We start from the raw sequence: 19483 nt of genomic DNA, 5'->3' as shown, positions 1-19483 counted from the left end.
CACGACACAGGATCACTCAGATGAGAGCTTCTGAGGAAAATAAAATGATAGCTGCCATTCAGGGCTAACACCCCTCTAGAAGTCCCGTAAGAACAAGGTCATTGTGTTACCTTTGCCTGGCAGCTTTGTGGGTGGGGGAGAAGGCAATGGTGGTTGCCGGTTGTTGGCCAAAATTCTGGCAATGGTGGTACACCCCCCCTATGTCCACAAAACCGATGACAGTAGGTGACCTTTTCATTCCCCATGTCCTCCAAATTTGAGCTGAAAGTCCTCTTTTGAGGATTTCCTCTTACGAAAGTTTTCTTATGAAGTTTATTCTTAGTCAAAGCATGAGCTTCTTTGAATCAAGCTTTACAGTGTTTAACATTTCAGTAACACTTATTAACCAAAAAGGAATGCCTAAACCAGAGGCGCCAGCTTGTAAAGGTGATTGGGGAGGACAATGTTGTGCACATGACGCCCCACGCCCCAACGCTGTGCATGTGACATCAGGGCATTAGGAGGAGCCAGGAGAGGAGCCAATGAGGTGGCCACACAGCTCAATGACTGGCGGCTCATGCTCCGCCTCCTCTTGGCAGCGCCACTGGCAGGAGGCTGCTTTGACCCTCCTTCCCTTCCATGGCAGGAGGAGCAGGAGAGCAGCTGGTCACTGGAGGCACGGCACACTCAGTTCTGCTCTTCTGGTCTGTGGTTTTGAGGCATAGGGGCCCCCAGTCCCTACCACAAAAGTATAGAGGGGGGCCAAAAGGGTTCAGCCCCTAGGAGCTGGCACCCATGGCCTAAACCCAACCAAACATTTTTTTAAATGTACAAAGAAAGCCATTAATTTTTTAAAGGCAAATTGAACAAACCTTTTTTTTTGGGGGGGGGACCTGCAATAAGTACATAGCTGTCAACTTTTCCCTTTTCTTGCAAGGAATCCTATTCGGAATAAGGGAATTTCCCTTAAAAAGGGGGGAAAGTTGACAGCTATGAGTAAGTAATGTCAAATACACTTAAATATAGGCATAAAAATCACTTTTGCATACATACATTTATTTCTCATTATAGAATGATTAATAAATAATTCAAAAATATTTTGGTGTGCCTTTGTGCCTTTGTAATCTGCATGACAGTGAGCAACAGATGCAGTTTTCCCCATTTCCACCTGCATACAACTGCATCTGTTAAACTGTAGTCTGTCATGTACTCTTGTAACCTCTCTAGACACAAGAGAAAACAAAGGAGGAAGGCAACCCCACAGAGGCACAAGTGGCTTCCCATTTTCTACTGCTATAGGCCTTGCTTGAGGTCTGCATGGCACTGAAGATGCATTCTGAATGGTTGCCTGGTTGCCTGTGGAGACACAAGAGAAACATGGGGATGGTAATGAAGAATGAGTAACACAGCGTACACAACAGAGTAGGTGCTCATTAGATTATCTTTGGCTTTATTTCTGTACTAAGGACACATAAAGGAGCTTGACTTTAAAAGTACAATAAATTAATATAAACAATCTGAAGTGCATGAAATAAAATTTAAAGTTCCCCAACCCATAAGTAAATCTATAAAAGCATAGGAGTTAAGTCTGGACAATTTGGGACCAGGTTATTTGAAGTAATAATAACCAATATGAACCTGTCTAGGACTAGCTCCAAACTAAGACCAACAGGGATTATGCACAGGACATTTTCAGTGGTAGCCCCATTGTGGACTTCCTCTTCCAACAGCTCTTCTTGCCCCTCCCCCTTGTAGCTTTAACGCAGACCTTAAAGACATTTTAAAAAATCATCATCTATGCCTTTGACATTATTACTGGCTCCTTATATATAATTTTATATGAGGCTGGTTTTGTTACAACTTTTCTTTTCCATGCTATACTGCTTCAGACTTTTTAAAATGTAAGTCTCCTTGTAAGGCCTTGCCCTAAAAGAAAAGAATTGAAAGCAAAGCAATTGAAAACATCAGCAGAGGAAAACCAAATCCAAAACAACATAATAAAAGCCAAGCACAGCATGATAACAGAAACTGACAAACCAAAAACATGAGGAGCTGAGTTAGTTTTGTTTTTGAATGAGGGGAGAGATCTTCAAAATGTTTCTGAATGATAAAGGAGAAAGGTACCAATGGGACTTCAGAGTGATGGTATTCCACAAATTTGGTGCCACCACAAAATGGCTCTGCCATAGGTACCTACCCATCTGATCTCATATAAGGGTAGGATCATGAACAGAACTCAGATGCAAATCTGATCTAGTTTATGGGAGAAGATAGGCACTGAGGTGGCCTGGCCACAAACCATTTAGGGCTTTAAAGGCTGAAATCAACAATATAAACTGAGCCTGGAAACAATCCCTATTATGAAAGACCAGAGAAATATGCTAAGATGTTTGAGTTCCAAGTAATTGGCTGGCCACTGCATTTTGAACCAGCTGAAATTTACACAGTATCTTTAAGAGGCAGACTCACATATGGAGCATTGCTGTAGTCCATTCTGACAGCAACTCAGCATTTGTCTGCCTTGGGAGACAATGGAGGAGTGTGCCTTTGGGGGTGAAGTCAAACTGTTGGAAGGGTAACTAATGCTTGGAAAACAGGCCACACAAGGAAAAATGATGAATGGACATTTGCCAGTAGTTGCAATTATGGTACTGAGGTACCTAAAGTTCACCCCCGTAGGTATCTCTGCTCTTTATTGCTTTCATCAGTCTGTCTGTGGTAGATATTTGCCTGCATTTGGGGGTTTATAGCCAACTAGTCTCCTTTCTGTACAGAGCATCCCTACTCTGTGCTCCATGGTTAGGGGAAGAAAAACTTGTAGACCCTGCTAAGTAGGGGAGTATTGTTAAGCCAGTGCAGTGTCCACATATTACAGTGGAGGAATGGGAAACATTTTGTGGCCATTGACATTTCTTGGGTGGCTTAGAAGTGAAGGATAGAGTAATTTCAAATGCCATATTGTAAAGCATGGTTCCCTGGTGACTTTGCTTACCTAGGTGGGGTATCTTGTCCTTCCAGCAGTGGGATTGAGGTTCATGGTGGCTCTTTGTGGCTGGAATCTGAGGCAGGATACCTGTAAGGTTTCTGAGAAGACAACTGTTAGGCATCCGCCCTTTATTTCTTTTTGGTTTATTCAACTTTTAGGTTATTTGTGCAAAGTGCTTTCAGAGGATGCCCAAAAGCCAGAAACAAAACAAAACAAAACAAAACTGCAAAATGACTAAAGATTCCAACATTAGCTGGAAAAATATTCTGGTAGTTCAGAACCAGAAAAACCAAGGAGAAATTCAGCAGGCAATGATTTCAGAAGCATCCTACATACATACATACATTCATACATGCATACACCTGCTGCTGCCGCCGCCACACCCGTTGTGAATGGATCAAGGCAATGGTTCCACAATATCAATGGACATCCCCTGGAAGGGTACGTCTACCATGCAGAGACCTCCTTGCTTTCTGACAGGTATAAAAGATTTGACGTAGTGTTTTAATATTTTTCCCTACCAGCAGCTAGTGGAAGTTCAGTGGAAGTTTCTCCTTTATTATTTGCAAAACTTCTTGATGTCAGGAGGTTTAGCAGTTAGGTTGAGAAGTACAAGTCAGTACTTTTCCGATAACCATTAACTGGCATTGCAATTCCCAGCTGGCCCCATACCCCCTTGGAAAGGAACTCTTATTACACGGTTCCCTTTTGCATGCAAATCTAGACCTGCATTTATATAACAAGGCAAAGGCTTCCTCCTAAAACAGATATATTGAGTTTCTTTCACACATCCTTCAGTAAGTTGCTCCTGCTGGAACTCAGGAAGATGCTTTGAAGGTTTACAGCTCTGAGGTTACTGATATCCCTGCCCTCCTGTTCCTCAGGACTCTACTGGAGCACTAATTTTCAAGCTTGAGATGCCTACAGGGATTTATTTGGTGCTGAATGTACTTTTCTTTATATTGTATCATCCTCTTGCAACACTCTGGCAAATAATTACATTTTATCAGCCCAATAGTGGAAAGGACTGCCTCTTGGATTCTAGCTTTTGATTCATCCATCCATCCAGTAGTTTAAAATACGGTCCAAATAGCAAAAGCTACACCATACTTTTTGATAACATTAAAAAAATTAGTTGTGTTAATGGTTAAACTAATCATCTTCCTCATCTAAGTCTTGTTCTTTTCATAGTTTCTGATCTTGTCAAAACCCTCAGCATTCTATGCGGTTCATTCATACACTCACAAATCTGAGACCAGAAGTAAACTGAATGCTCATAAAAGATCCAGAAATCACAGCATGATCCTTTTAAAAGTTAGGACACAGTTGCTTTTCTGGTGTGCCAGGAGTTTTATGATGTCTGTGTGGTGTGAAGAAGGAAGAGGTGGTCAATGCTAGACATAACTGGCTTGGGGTCCTGATTCACTGACACTTTCGCTTGGCTCCTTTTCACAATGTGTCTCTGCACCTTGTCCCCCAAATTATCAGCTTCCTCACAATTCTTAGCCTCCTTCCTTACCTTTCAAGTTGTCATCCTCCCTGCCTCTTTAGCTCATAACTTTATATTCAGCAGGGTGGCAGGTGGCCCTGTGGGTTAAACCACAGAGCCTAGGGCTTGTTGATCAGAAGGTCGGTGGTTCGAATTCCAGCAATGGGGTGAGCTTCCATTGCTCAGTCCCAGCTCCTGCCCACCTAGCAGTTCGAAAGCACCTCAAAGTGCAAGTTGATAAATAGGTACTGCTCCGGCGGGAAGGTAAACGGCGTTTCCGTGTGCTGCTCTGGTTCACCAGAAGCGGCTTAGTCATGCTGGCCACATGACCCGGAAGCTGTACGCCAGCTCCCTCAGCCAGTAATGCGAGATGAGCGTCGCAACCCCAGAGTCGGCCACGAGTGGACATAATGGTCAGGGGTTGTTGTACATACAGGTTAACACAGGGTTAAGCCTGGCAAGGATGTGACGTCCCTCTATGGATATATGTACCAGTTGCTGTGTTTTTTTTTCCTGCTTTCGGTTTCGTTTGTGTGAGCACCATGTTACAGGAGTGTGCTCCAGGTTAAGCTGTAAATAGTTCATAAATAAAAGTAGTTTGTAGATAAAAAGACTACAGACTCCAGAAGCATCATTCTTAGGGACTAAGCTGCGCTGCTCTGCTATACTCTGCGAAGAACTGCTCTGCTTTGAACTGTGAGACGAGTGCACAGGAGGAAGCGCGTGGACCCCGATCGTAAGCGCCCGAAAGCAGTTCAGCCTGCTGCTGCTTATCTAAGCAATTAATTTTACAACAGGGGTCCCTTTACCTTTTTATATTCAGCACTTTTTATGAGTAAATCTTAGCTTCATGACCTCCACTGCTGTCACTTGATTCCCAGGCTAATGGCTTCTTCCTTCAGGCCTTTTGGTGACTCCATGGCTGCTTGTTTCTTAAGCAGAATTCTCTTACCTGCTACCTCTATAGAAAAGGAAGGATTCTTGACACCAAAACCAAATACTTTTTCAACTGCATTGATGCCCTCGCTGCTTCAATATATAATATTATAACTTTTAAATGTCAAATTCTGCTCAAACCATCTGGGTTTTGCAGAACTGTGTTTCAGATTTCCAGTGCAATTCAGTGTCTTGGAACTAATGATGGGTGATAATTCAAAAATCATACTTAGCTCGCCTAGTTATGAATACAGTATTATGTGCTTGGTGGAAATGTTTTCCATTATTTCAAGGTTTTGAAGTATCTAAGGATTTTGTGCATGTGCATCTCAAACGTGCATCATGTGGAAATGATATGCATAATATATCATGTGTTACAACAATACCACCTTTTTCTCATTGGCAGTTTTTGCATTTCTTTTTATTCTTATTTTAACTATTGTGTGGTGCACAGTTAGGTAACTGTATGTGCAGTAAGGCGACCCCTCTTTAGATGGTGACATGTCCCAACTCCAGCCCAGTGGTTCACACAAGGAAATTCCTGAAGGTGTGGCCTGATGTAGGCATCCCACTGCTATTGCACACAGATAGTGCTCACTTATCCAGATGCCAGTTCACAGCAGTCCTTAGAAAATCCATCTTTGAGTGTGGGTTGGACTCCAGAGTATTTTCTGCACATTCCTTTTGTATAGGCACAGCCACCATGGCTTTCTGCTGGGGCCTTCCCCTGACTCGCATTGAAGGTCTGGGCCATTGCCAATCATCTTCTTATAGGCACTATGTGTGCACTGGGATCCATGGCCTCACTGCCTCTTGTTGATGATTTCTTGCAGGTAGTCACAGCATAGTGCACTGAGCTCAGGCACATGCTTTATCAACTTCATGGGGCCAGCACCTTACTTTAGAAGACAGAGCACATAACACATGGATGAGCCAAATGGGCATGCGCTGGGATGATCTAATGCCATGGTTGACAGCATGGGTGGCAGCACTGGAGCTGCCTGATGTTCTTGTTATTCAGATTGGTGAAAATGATCTGGTCAAGAAGGAAGACATAGACCTCATCTGGGCAGCAGTTGCAGATCTCAAGGCCTTCATATGGCACACCCAAGCTTGTCCATTTTTGGGTCCAAGTACTTGGAGCGGTGGCAGTGGCAAGGAGCATCAGAACCAGTGCAATCAATCTTGCCTGGAAGAAGGTGAACAGCACATTGTCCTACTTGCTATCCTGGTTAGATGAATGCATTATTTGGCATCTTGCTATCACTTATGACAAAATGGACTTGTATTGATGAGATGGCATTTACCTATCACCAACAGGCAATGAGGCCAGGCTGATGAACATCGACTGGAGCCTGTGAGATTGGCTGCAGATGTGAGCGGATGAGCAACAAGCTGGCATGGAGGGGCCGACACATGTGGCAGAAAAAGGCACTTGGCTGGATCGTTAGTCTAAAGCTATGGGGTAGGTAGGTGCCCTACCCCCAGATCCAAGATCAAAATTCAGGGAACCTCAATAATGGGGTCCAGTGGTTGGGTTCTGACTGAAAGCCCAGGCGTGGGCCAACAGGCCATAGAACACCCCAGATGACACACTGGCAGGATCATCCCATAGATCTACATCATAGAGGATCCTTAACCACAGGATCTGCCCTGATGGAATTATCAGCCAGCAGTTGGGTTGGCTGATTCAGGATACTTACCCAATGCCTATGCCAAAACCAACCTACATCTGTCATCAATAAAGTTGTGGCCATTTCGATCCCAAGCTGGTGTCACACCATTTTTTGCTGCTTCTACACTTCAAAACCCCTCCACACAGTAACCCCTGGCCTGCTGCGCTTGGGTCTGCAATGTGTCATAACTCCACGTTGAGAGATTTTAATTATTTTTTTCTCATATTTGGGAAAATTATTAACAGAATGGATTCCATATTTACATCCACCAGAAAGTATCAAAGGCAAAGCAACTTTAACCAACATGATGTGTATGTAGTTTTATTAGAAGTATATATGCCGCAAGCTTCTAGTATGTTTGCATTGTTCAGAGCATCTTACAAACCTTAAAAAAAAAAATAGAGCGAACGTTTCTTAAAAGAATTGCAGGTCTCCTTGGAAAGGATCTCAAAAATCATTTAATGTATTGGAGCACTGTCTGGCTGCTTTTGAGTGCCTACGTGTCAGGGACTGGACTGAAGGGGAAGGCTGGGAATCATCCCCTCCTCATCCTTTGCTTCCCTCGGAGGAGTAGGGGGAGTGGAGGGATCCCCCCCCCTTCTCCAGTAGTTTCAAGAGAAGAGGGAGACAGGGTTGAATTGCAGCAGAACTCAGAGCTGCCAAGTTATGAGGTGTTGGGAGAAGGAGGGAGAGTGGGATAATTGCCAGCACAGATGTCCTTGGAGAGCACAGAAGAACCACCATACCTGCGTACGCATCGCTCACTTAGAATTCAAGAGCAAAGAACTCAAAGACATTTGACTCCTGAGGCCACCCATAGAGACACAGACTGTTGCTGGGGAAGGAAGGAGAGGGGCTCAGGGTGAGCAACATCACTATGGAGTTAAGGACTGGATTCTTTGCCTTACACCACAAGAACCATAAATACAAACTTTCTTGCTTCTGCCTTGATCCTTGATGCTGCCAGGGGAGGATAGAATCACCCACACCTGACACTACGGGAAGTTATTATAACTTTTGCTGGGCATTGCATGTTGGGTGGGGATGGTGGCGAGCTCTGAGCCCCAGAGGTACTGAGCACACATATGCGCAGACAGTGAGGTGGGGGAGTTCTAGGCAAAAGTGGAAGCTACAGTGAAAGATAACTTACAGGTGGCCTTTCTTCTGCATCTCTCTGTCTCTTCCCCACCTCCAGCCACTATATCGTCAACGAGAAGCAACAAGACCCAGCACTTTTGTGGATAGACTGGTTGTTGTCACTCATCCCCAGTGCCAGAACACAGACTCTGTCATCTGAAAACAGTCATCTTTCTGTTTTAATATCCTGATGTGCATGTGGATTGGTTCCCTCCCTTCTCAAGGAGGGAGAACCATGGAATTTACAAGAAGCAGTGATGCCCACCATCTTGGATGACTTTAAAAGATGATTAGAACAACTCATGGATCATAAGGCTATCAATGAACCTACTTGAATATGTTACTGCTGTTTCTCCACTCATACAGAATGTTATTTTAAAAAGGGCACCGATATGAATCAGACATTGCACAGGTGAAAAGGACTAAAAATTATGTTGGCAGATAGCGAGGCCTGGAAGGACAACATTTCTTACTTAAGAATGATGCAATAATAATAATAATAATAATAATAATAATAATAATAATAATAGCCTCTTGCTTATGACATTGGAATGTGGACAGGAAAAACAAAAGGGTACCTTTGGAAGGAGCTGAATTGCCTGTAAAATTCTTTGTCTGTGTCCAGAATTAAGTATTCCAATTTCTAAAAGGTCCTGATCCTCCATCACGTTGCTTCCCTAAAACAAACAAGATAATATAGTGACAGGTATATATTGGAAAATATTTTGGATAGTTTAAAACATCTTATGCTACTGGATTTTAACAAGTTCATTGTTAACAACAAATCATGAATCATGATCACACTTCTTTTCAGGCTCTGAAAATGTAAAAGTTACAGTATCACTACTCGATCTGTAGTACTAGCAATTAATTAAATATATTGTTTCATGCCACCCCAATCTCCAAGTGGTGCGAGATTCCAGGGGTTCCATGTGCTTTCCCAGGGTTCGTGTTTCCTTTTTGAATGAGGCACAGCAGAGATTGTGGTGTTTTTATTATATAAATTTCATTTACACATTAATACAACCTGAGCCTACAATACAGGGGTGCACAACATTAATACCCCCAAAAGGGTCTTGTTTCTACTATAGCCCTAGCCTTGTATTCAAATAGAAGTCAAACATTGCTTTGACTCTCTCTCATGCTTACTGCTTTTTCCTGTGGCCCATACTACTGCAAGTTCAACTCTAAACTCTGGCTATGTCCTTCTAACTAACTGTCTCACACAGCCTCCCTTTCCTTTGTTCCCCTTAATGGCCCATCACCCAGGCAATCACCTCATTAGGAAGCTAGCCTGGTTCATATTTTTAAAGTTACAGGATCAGGCAGTTAGAGGTGACAGTACTCTGCACCAGTGAGTACCAATCAACACCAAAAAGCACTGCATGGGCATGTCCCCAGCATTATCACTGTATGAAGATGACATTGTGTGGCTGTTGCACAAAGAGCTGCATGCATGAGCAGTACAGAGTCCACACTAAATTGCTGTTTAGAAGTGCTCCTTTAAAAACAACACATCTGTGTACTCTTTAAGGAATCCAGTCTCCTTTGGGTAATTTCCCCCTTCCTCTTTCTTTTCCTGCTTTCAAAAACTGGATTTTATTGCATGATTTTGGGAAAGGGTCTAAGTGACAACTGGGAGGAACCATATAGATGGGATGTAGGCAAAGCTAGTCCTACTCAGAGTAGACCCACTGAAATTGATAGACATGGCTAACTTAGAGCAGAGCCATTAAAATTAATGTATCTAAGTTAGTCATGTCTATTACTTTCAATTGGAAAAACTAAGTTGGACGCAACCCATGTGATTTAATTGTTAATTCTTTGTAACAATAAACATAACTTACAGCACACTCCACTACTGCCACAGTAGCTAAAACAACTCTATTTCAGAAGCAGATAGAAACAAAGTCACACAGAATGGCAAGCAGGTGAATCTGGAGAAAGGTGAATACCGGCTTGTTCATCACTCAACTGGCAATATCAAGTGATGACTCATGGGTGCCAAACACTCAAATCCTGCACCCCAGGCAGAGCTTTTCTCTCATCTCAAATGCAGCTCTATTTCAAAGGGTAGTTCATGCATTCTACTATGAGTGAGACACTGATGAAACTAGGACTGATCCAAATGTTCCAACCCACCAAATTTCTCCACATTTAATGGTTCAGAGGGGAAGCTCTCACAAAGATCAGGAAGGGAGAGCACATATTTGGCTGGGTGAGGTGACAGCAGTACTATTCCTCCCCCCATATAATGTCCTGGGAATGATTCCCAATCTCCAAAGTGTGTGAGAACAGTGGTACTGGCAGGGGCTGAGCCGAGCCATTGCAGTGCTTGTCAGTAACCAGGGTTAGGAGTATCTCAGCAATAAAATAATAAATAACCTGGTGTCAGCGAAGTTGACACCAAAACAGTGCATGCCTAGTGATCACAGCAACTCTTCCTAGTAGGTCTTGCCCCAATGAGGCACTGAAGGTCCCTGTATTCCCACCTCCCTCTAAGGCGCCTCCTCCCCAGGGTTTTTCCCAAGCAGTCGCAAAATGTGTCTGCACACAACCAATCTCTGCTCAGTTCTTTCCATTTGTTATGGGATACTGGGCTTGGGGAGGAGCTGGATGCAGCAGGAGTGGGAGACTCCCTGGATTCTTCAACAGCTTGCCTAACCTCTGTATCTTGCCCTCCCCCACCCCACGGCCTCTGAGTCTGGACAACTCTCTGCCACAGCCTCTTCCTGCTCACTAAACCCTGTTCCCTCTACAGCTTCTGACACCTCCTCTCCAATGGTGGAGGAAGGGTCTCAAGCACCTGGGGCAGCGTGCCCAGGGGTAGGGCAAACCGCTCATGGGGCGGGGCGCGTGGTGCCCATAGGAACAGCACAGGGCACGTGGTGTCCCGTGCCATCCCTATGGGTACTGCAGTGCTCCGCGTACCTATGGACACCCCGCACCCCATGCCGTCCCTATGGGTGCTGCAGTGCACCCTGTCCCTATGGACACTGCACGCCCCGTGCTGTGCCATCCCATGCCGTCCCAATTGGGGGTGCAGCACGGAGTGCGCAGCACCCATATGGGTCAAGACTGGATGCACGCAGCAGGGCCTCAGCCGCCCTACAGCTGGGGGGAGGCAGCGGGCAGACAGTGCGGAGCCTGCGGATGGTGAGAAGCATGCCTTGCATGCACTGCAGGCCCCGTGGTGACGAGTGCCACCTGCCATTTTGTCACCCCCATCAGGATGACACATGGGGTGGGCCGCACCCCCGGCACTCCCCTTCATACACCCCTGCTCCTCTCCCTAATCCTCTCCCTCTGACCACTCTACATCTTCCCCCCACCAATCTCCTGGCGCTGAGCCTTCATCCCCTGGGGGTTCCCTTGGGGGTTCTTCAGTTGGTGCCTCCCACCACTCCTCTGCATCCTGCCAGTCCATGACATTGCTTCAAAGAGGCAGGAAAAGGTGTTAATGGAAGAAGCCATATTGTAATTTAAACATGGCACTTTAAAGTAGTACTGCCACCACCAACCCAAATGTCACCTGGTCTTTTCTCCACTCTCTGAATTTCCCACCCACATCTTTGCTGGGAAGAAAGGGCTGATGGAGAAGTGGGAGGCAACCTTTGTGCAGCTCTAGATGAAACACCAAGAGATTTACATACGTACATGTGTGAATCATTCCCCAGTTATCTGAATTGTAGCACAGTACCACCATACACTAAATGAAGAGCCCTGCTATTATTAGCTTATGTACGGGTGATACATACATGGCTGCAAGCTAATACCATATACATAGATGAAAACATACTAAAGAAAAAAACATATCCCATTTTACATTTGGGGCTCTTACAGCAACTTTGCATGCTTTATGTAAAGCATCCCCCCCCCATCTATTCTTTGTATAACCTTCAATATGCAGAAAAGTGGGCTGAAAATTGAGCAAGCAAACAAATGTATGAGGAGGTGGAGAGAAAGTTAAAGCTATTCCATTAACCTACTGGGACAATCTGTCATTTAGTCCTTGCCCTCCCAGAACACTGCTCATCAGCAACTACCCATTATGTGGTCATGTGAATATCTGCATATTTCCCCCCAAAGCAGATTGTTTGGTGGGGGAAAGCAGAGTAACTCCAAAGGCTGAAGACACAAATGAGACATCTGAATTGCTGACAAAACTGAAGGCCCATAAGAAGTAGACTACTTTTGATATTTGGCATAATCATCACTCCTTAATTTTGCCAACAACATTACTCCCATAAAAGATATGCATTGTAATTAAGGATCTAGAACAGGAAGCCTGAAGCAATTAAATAGTGCATAGGCATCACTTTCTGAAAATGAGCAAAGATTTGATGAGCAATAAGTGAGAGTGCAAACACAAGTTAAAGTCTGATCTCTCTGTGTGAAATCCGCAACATCTCATGGGGCTCAGAGAAAGACAACACAAAAGGACATTAGAGAATAATGCGCACTGCTCAGCAGAAAACTCCAAATACCGTTATGCATTAAAAAAAGAACATGACTTCGATTATAGCTGTATCAAAACCCTTGGAGCTGCACTGTCAGCACGGAGCTAGGGCAGGATAGGAAAAAGGAGGAAATGAAGGTAGGTACTTTCTGATTGGGAAATTCTGGTTTTGTTGATCTCATAGAAATGCAGAGTTTGAAAGGGACCACAAGGGTCATCTAGTGCAACCCCCTGCAATGCAGCAATCTTTCTGCCCAATGTGGGACTAGAATCCATGATCCTGAAATTAAGTCTCATGCTGAGCTATCCCAGGGAATCCCTACTTTCTCATTTGAACCAGAAGTAGCAGCAAGACTATAATGTCTGTAAAAACAGAAATGGCTACACATCAGAGCCAATCCAGAATGACACTTTTCATTCATGTCCTTGCAAAGGAAGCACAAGGATATAATGTAAATTTATTTTGATTTCCCAAGATTTCATTTAAAGAAATACAGTGGTACCTCCGATTAAGAACTTAATTCATTCTGGAGGTCCGTTCTTAACCTGAAACTGTTCTTAACCTGAAGCACCACTTTAGCTAATGGGGCCACCCGCTGCCGCTGCACCGCCAGAGCACAATTTCTGTTCTTATCCTGAAACAAAGTTCTTAACCTGAAGCGTTATTTCTGGGTTAGCGGAGTCTGTAACCTGAAGTGTCTGTAACCTGAGGTACCACTGTATTTAACTCATATTTTTGTAAATATAGTTTTAAAAAGGCAAAAAGTATGGGTAGAGGAAAGGAACTAAGGGTAGAAATCTAAAGCTAAATAAAAAGGGAGGAATAACAAAAGGAACATAGGGCTAGGGAAAAGCCCTTCAGATATTTGAAGATGGGTATCATATGTCCTCACAGCCTCATCTTATCCAGGCTAAACCCAACTCCTTCAACCATTCCTCATAAGGCATGGTTTCCAGACCCTTGATCACTGTGGCCACCCTCCTCTGCACATGTTCCAGCTTATCAATATCCTTCTTAGATAGTGGTGCCCAGAACTGGATAAAGTACTTCAAGTGGGGTCTGACCAAGGCAGAATATATTGGTGCTGTACTATCAACTCCCTTGATCAGAACACTATACTTCCGTTGATGCAGCCTTGAATAGCATTACCCCCCCCCTTTTTTGCTAATGCATTACACCAGGGGTCAGCAAACTTTTTCAGCAGTGGGCCAGTCCAACTGTCCCTCATACCTTGTGGGGGGGGCAGACTATATTTGGGGGAAGGGAATGAACGAATTCCTATGCCCCACAAATAACCCAAAGATGCATTAGCTATCCCTCGTAGTTTGGTGTCATCTGCAAATTTGATGAGCTCCCCCTCAATTCCTTCATTCAAGTTGTTTATAAAGACACTGAACAACAATGGGCCCAGAACAGAGCCCTGTGACACCCCACTTGTCCCTTTTTTCCAGGGTAATGAGGGAACCATTAGAGAGCACTCTTTGGGTTCAGTCAGTCAACCAGCTACGAATCCCACATTTTACCATCTTCTCCACAAGAAGATCTTGGGGTGACTTTGTCAAAAGCCTTACTGATAACAAGAAACACTTTGCCCACAGCATTCCCCTAATCCCCCAAGCTTGAAACTGTGTGTGTGTGTGTATAAAAGAAATAAGATTTGTCTGGCATGACTTGTTTTTGAGAAACCCATGCTGGGTCTTAGTAATCACAGCATCGTTTTCTAAGTGCCCACAGCAGCAGCGGAGCAAGCTGACAGGGCGAGCCAGGACAGGACAAGCCGGGACAGGATGCTCTGCGGGGCCTCCATGGAGTCTGCCTGCCTCCTCCCATTCAGCTGCCCTACAGTTGAGGGGGAGGTGGCAGGCGGACTGTTTGGGGCATGCCCCACAATGAGTGCCACTGGCATTTTGTCACCCCCCTCAGTGGTGACTCCCAGGGCTGACCGCCCCCACCTCCGCCCCCCCTTCCTCCGCCCCTGGATCACAGGCTGACGATTTGCAGGTCTTTAAACAGTACAGCAGCACTGTAGGACGAAACCAGGAAAAAGCAGCTCTCATGTGCTAGTAAAATGTTTAAAAGTCAACTCACTCCACTTGACATATTAAGTCATGAAATAGCACAATATGTTCAATGGTTGGAAAACTGTGTATTGTTTATGATCACATGGTAAAGTAAATTAGCAACATATCTTATTCAGTAATAGAAAATGTATTTCAGTGTGTTAAGCCATGTAGGGCTGTTCCAGCACTGAATCTTTATAGGTTCTGTTTTTCACAATGAAAGATGCTGTTTGCTGGCTGTTTCTCTGAAAAGCAGCACTTTGCTAGGGAGAATTTTTTTTTTTTACTGCAATATTGTGACCTTTGTCTCACCTCTCTTTCACCCCAAGTGAAGAGGGAGGTACTGCACTGCACATCATCTCCTTTAAAGTGGCCATTATCACTTTGAAAGAAGCAATTTGCAGTGTGAACATCTTTTGGCAAATATTTTACTAAGTGAGGTTGAGGTACCATGCTATGTATCCCACCACTATGACCCACCTTCTTTAAAGGAGGCAATCCAGAGCAATTCAATCCTTGGAGGTGATCTGCATGCCACACACAGCATAATCCCTCCCCTCTTTTGGAAAGCACTGCAGATTGTCACCATTCACACAGCTGTCCCAGTTTCTGATTTGATCCCAAAATGTCCTGCTTTTCCTTAGGATGTCCCTATTTTCAATGGATAAATATTCAAGGGCATGGAGTTGTCTAAGGCCTGAGCCATTTGAAGGTAATCCTGTATAGGGAAGTTTTTTTTTAATATTTAATGTTTAATTATATTTTTATATATGTTGGAAGCTGCCCAGAGCGGCTGGGGCAACCCAATAAGATGTGTGGGGTATAAACATAGCTGTCAACTTTTCCCTTTTCTTGCGAGGAATCATATTCAGAATGAGGGAATTTCCCTTAAAAAAAGGGAAAAGTTGACAGCTATGGGTATAAATAGTAAAATTATCATTATGGAATGGGATGTCCTTATTTTCATCAGAGAAATGTTGGAAGGTATATTCATATGCCTGCTGAAAGATCTCCAAAATGGAGGCCTTCTTTTAAAATGGTGTCTCCCCCCCCATACTCTACGCTATGCAGAGTATCCATTCTAGGCCTGGAATAAGGTCCTTGTAATTTTATTCATAAAGGCAAAAAAGAAAAGAAAAAACATATTTACTAGATTATTAAGAAAAGGAAGGGGAAATGTGTTATTCAGCTCTTCTTTCAACTGATTCTTTTTAATGTAGATTTGTCAGGCAATATATCAAATACATCCATTGTACATTAAAATTAGCAAATGGCCAGAAATGTTCAAGTTTCACTGTGATTGCAAGAGCACTGCTCTAATGCTTTTCTATTAATGTTATTATTAAATGAAAACCTTGTGCTTTGCTTTAACATTTGGATGATTTCTCTAAACCAGGCATAGGCAAACTCAGCCCTCCAGATGTTTTGGGACTACAATTCCCATCATCCCTGACCACTGGTCCTGTTAGCTAGGGATCATGGGAGTTGTAGTCCCAAAACATCTGGAGGGCCGAGTTTGCCTATGCCCGATCTAAACCCTAATGTTAGTGTAGAATAAATTATTTCACCAGACGCATGGTTGTACTAGGCACCCTTCTCAGCTGTGTGCCGAGTGTGATGGCACCACTCACGCTGCCCTAAATCCGCCTCTGCTGGCACTCCTGCCAGTATGCCCATGCAGTGCCAACATCCCTGTTTCCTCACCCCTCCCAGTAAATGGTAGTGATTCCATTGTCAACAAGTCAGTCACCAACCATGACCGATATAAAATGTTTATATCACAGCTAGCTATGATAAAAAAAATGTAACTTTAATAACTAGCACCTGAGGGTTTTCTTTTTCTTTTTCTTTTTCCAGCCCACCAGCTATTCTTTTGCATCGTATCTATTAGACTGAAAGCAGGGGCTGTCTTTGTTTCTGTCTGTCTTGAGAGACAATGGAGTGTGCCTCCAGGGTTGGAGAATCACAGCATTTGCTGTGCCTTCAAAGACCAGTGACTTGTCACTGCTGCCTCCTACATTGTTTTTGCTGTGTTAGCAGCACCAAAATGACCTCTATGGGATGCCAGTCTGGGCAGTGTGTAAGGAGGTCCTAGGCTGCCCAGACAATGAGACTCTCCTCTCAGTGTTGCAGGCATGGTCCAAAAGAAAGCAGAGCAATATAGTTTTGGCACCAGTTTGGCTGCAGGAGTTAGTGGAAGGAGGCGGACAAAAATACATGGGGTAAAATGCTTTAAATAAACAAATAAACTGATTTATTAAAAGCATTTTCTGTATGACATGTTGTGCCCTCATTATAGTATTTGGGATGTGCTATCCAGCATGACAGCTCATTAATCCAGTGTATATAGTTCAGTAAAGTATTAAAAACTGGTTTCTTGCTTGCCATTTTTCTTACTTTGAAAATGACTTCATTTATCTGCTTCCTCCCACTTGGCTCAATCTAGTGTTATAACCCATTGGACCAAACTGTTTTATGTCACTTTCTCCTTCAAGCCCAAAAAGACACCTTGGTCCAAAGGTGCAATACCTTGAACTAATTATGAAATTTTGTTACAGTAAAAAGATGATGCAATCTGTGCCACTACACTGGTGCCTGAACCCAGCAAGATTATAGATAAATTCACACTGAAATGCTGGGAATTTTTTCATGAGGATTTTTTAAATATAAAATTTGCAAATTGCTGCAGAAATGTGGGGAACTGAATTGAAGATTGGAAAAAAGAGAAACCAAGATAACTGAAACTGAAATATCTTTCCATCCCTAGTAACAGTATTAAGAAGATTAGAGATATTAAAATGCCAAGCATTATAGAACTGCATGGAAGACATCACATTTTCTTATCAGAACGTAACAACACAAATTACGCTAATGAAGGTGACTACAGAATGGAAGTCTTGTGTGCTATGAGAAATATCCCACTGTTTGTCTATAGGCAGTTGGTTTATTCTATTCATTCTTTAGTTATGTCAGGAGCCCAGCCAGATACTTGAATCTTAAAAAACAGACTGCAGGAAATGTCAATTAAAGTGTTCCCTAATACTTATTTTAATAATCTATGTAGAAATGTTACATTCCTGGTATCCCCAATGCTTACTGGAAACAATTTCAACTGCCTGATTCTTCTCCCACCCTTAAAAAAATATAAGAGCAATTGATTAAAGGTTGCCATTTTTCTTTCCTTTTAAAAGAATGTTCCAGCAATTTATTTCACACAGGAAGAGGGCTGTGTTTTGTTTCTCCTTTCCTATTCAGCAGCTGGGGGGCACACTTAGCTGGCTCACTCCTGTTACTGTGGTAACAAGACGACTGCTGTGATGCAATCTCATGTGCTTCATGCGTAAGAGGTTCTCAACCTTTGTCACGGCAAGGATTCCTAAAGCAATAGGGCTTTTTGTTTTTGTTTTTTTAAAAAAATAATTGATTAAAAATATTAAAATACAGTATTTTTATCTTACAGTACTAAGAAATGTGTTAGTAAAGAATATACAAAGTAGCCACCACACAAACTCATTCACATATGTTCCAAGTTCATTTAAAACACACACCCAGTTTCTAAAATAGGTCAACATATGAATTTGTTTCCTATTTCTTTAGGGCTAAACTGCATGCTATTTCCTGACTATTTTCCTTTTTACTATACACAGCCACTGGGTGGGGACAGCTAATTTGACTAGGAATATGATGCAGAGATGTTGTTGTTTACCCTTTCCTCTGCACTATTTTGCCAAGCTTAATCACGTAAACACACACATTTATTCCATGGATTGAGGAAATGCAGGCGTGATACATGTGGAATAACAATTTAGAACAAGAAGATGGGGTGCCTGGAAAGAACTAAACTTCCCCATTCCCTTCCTCCTCCTCCCCCCACTTTTTAGCACACACACTCCACCAGTAGCATTTAGTTTTTAAAAAGGTAAGATCATTCACAGATCTCCTGGCATGATGTGTAGTTTAATGCTTTGGGACTCATTGTAGGCAGCATACTCATCACAGCAGGTTCAAGATTATTCACCTCCAACGATAAGCAAGCAAAGTGCACCAAGCCATTTATCATCTGGAACAGCTCCACTGGGTGGGAAATTTACAGCAGTAGAAATTAAAGATTTCTCCCATGGCTTTGTATGACATAACTCTTTAAAAATAACTCCAACCTGTTCTTTCTAATTGTGTACCATCCTCATTTAATCCTGGACCTGAACTGTTGAGAAAATGGAAGACACTTGTGCTGCTAGACATCTTGACCTGCTATTCCACAATTCAACTAAATTATCAATGAAACAAGCTGCCATCAAGGTCAATGATTTTATTTGTTTAGATAGCATGACTCATGCTGAGGACTCAGGGCAACTAGTAAAATAGACTGTTCAGAAACTGGCGGGGGGGGGGGGGTATACAGCAGCAAAGCTGTGAGAGAGGATGCCTGGAATCATGTTCCACAAGTCAACAAGACTAACACCAGAGCAGCAACCAGAAAAAGGGAGATGCACCCCCCAAAAAAAACCAGGCTGAATGTTGCTGGCAAAAATAATAAGATGCTATGGTTGTAATTCCCTCCCCACAATACATTTCATTGATTCAGGGGAATCTATAAAACTATTGACAAATACATGAAATAATTGCATAAGATAAAAATAACACAGCATGAAACTACCAAAAAATAAAATGTTACTCCACATAATAACCTTAAAAAGAATTTTGAAGGGCAGGAAAGACAAACAGCTACACAATAATAATATACAGTACTTGATTTTTTT

The 19483-nt window shown here is 43.1% G+C and overlaps 1 protein-coding gene across 7 annotated transcripts in view; it reads right to left on the bottom strand.

Moving 5' to 3' along the window:
• ANKS1B (ankyrin repeat and sterile alpha motif domain containing 1B) overlaps positions 1 to 19483 on the bottom strand; it is a 336209-nt gene that overhangs the window by 125581 nt on the left and 191145 nt on the right. For all 7 annotated transcript variants that reach the window (XM_033163008.1, XM_033163011.1, XM_033163012.1 and 4 more), the window contains one exon: positions 8782 to 8880. In XM_033163008.1, coding sequence (XP_033018899.1) covers positions 8782 to 8880 — 99 coding nt within the window. The remainder of the gene's footprint in view (positions 1 to 8781; positions 8881 to 19483) is intronic.

The sequence above is a fragment of the Lacerta agilis genome, chromosome 10 (genome assembly GCF_009819535.1).
Source record: "Lacerta agilis isolate rLacAgi1 chromosome 10, rLacAgi1.pri, whole genome shotgun sequence".
NCBI lineage: Eukaryota > Metazoa > Chordata > Lepidosauria > Squamata > Lacertidae > Lacerta > Lacerta agilis.
Note: the sequence above shows the minus strand (reverse complement) of the source record. Positions and strands in the feature narration are given on the sequence as shown.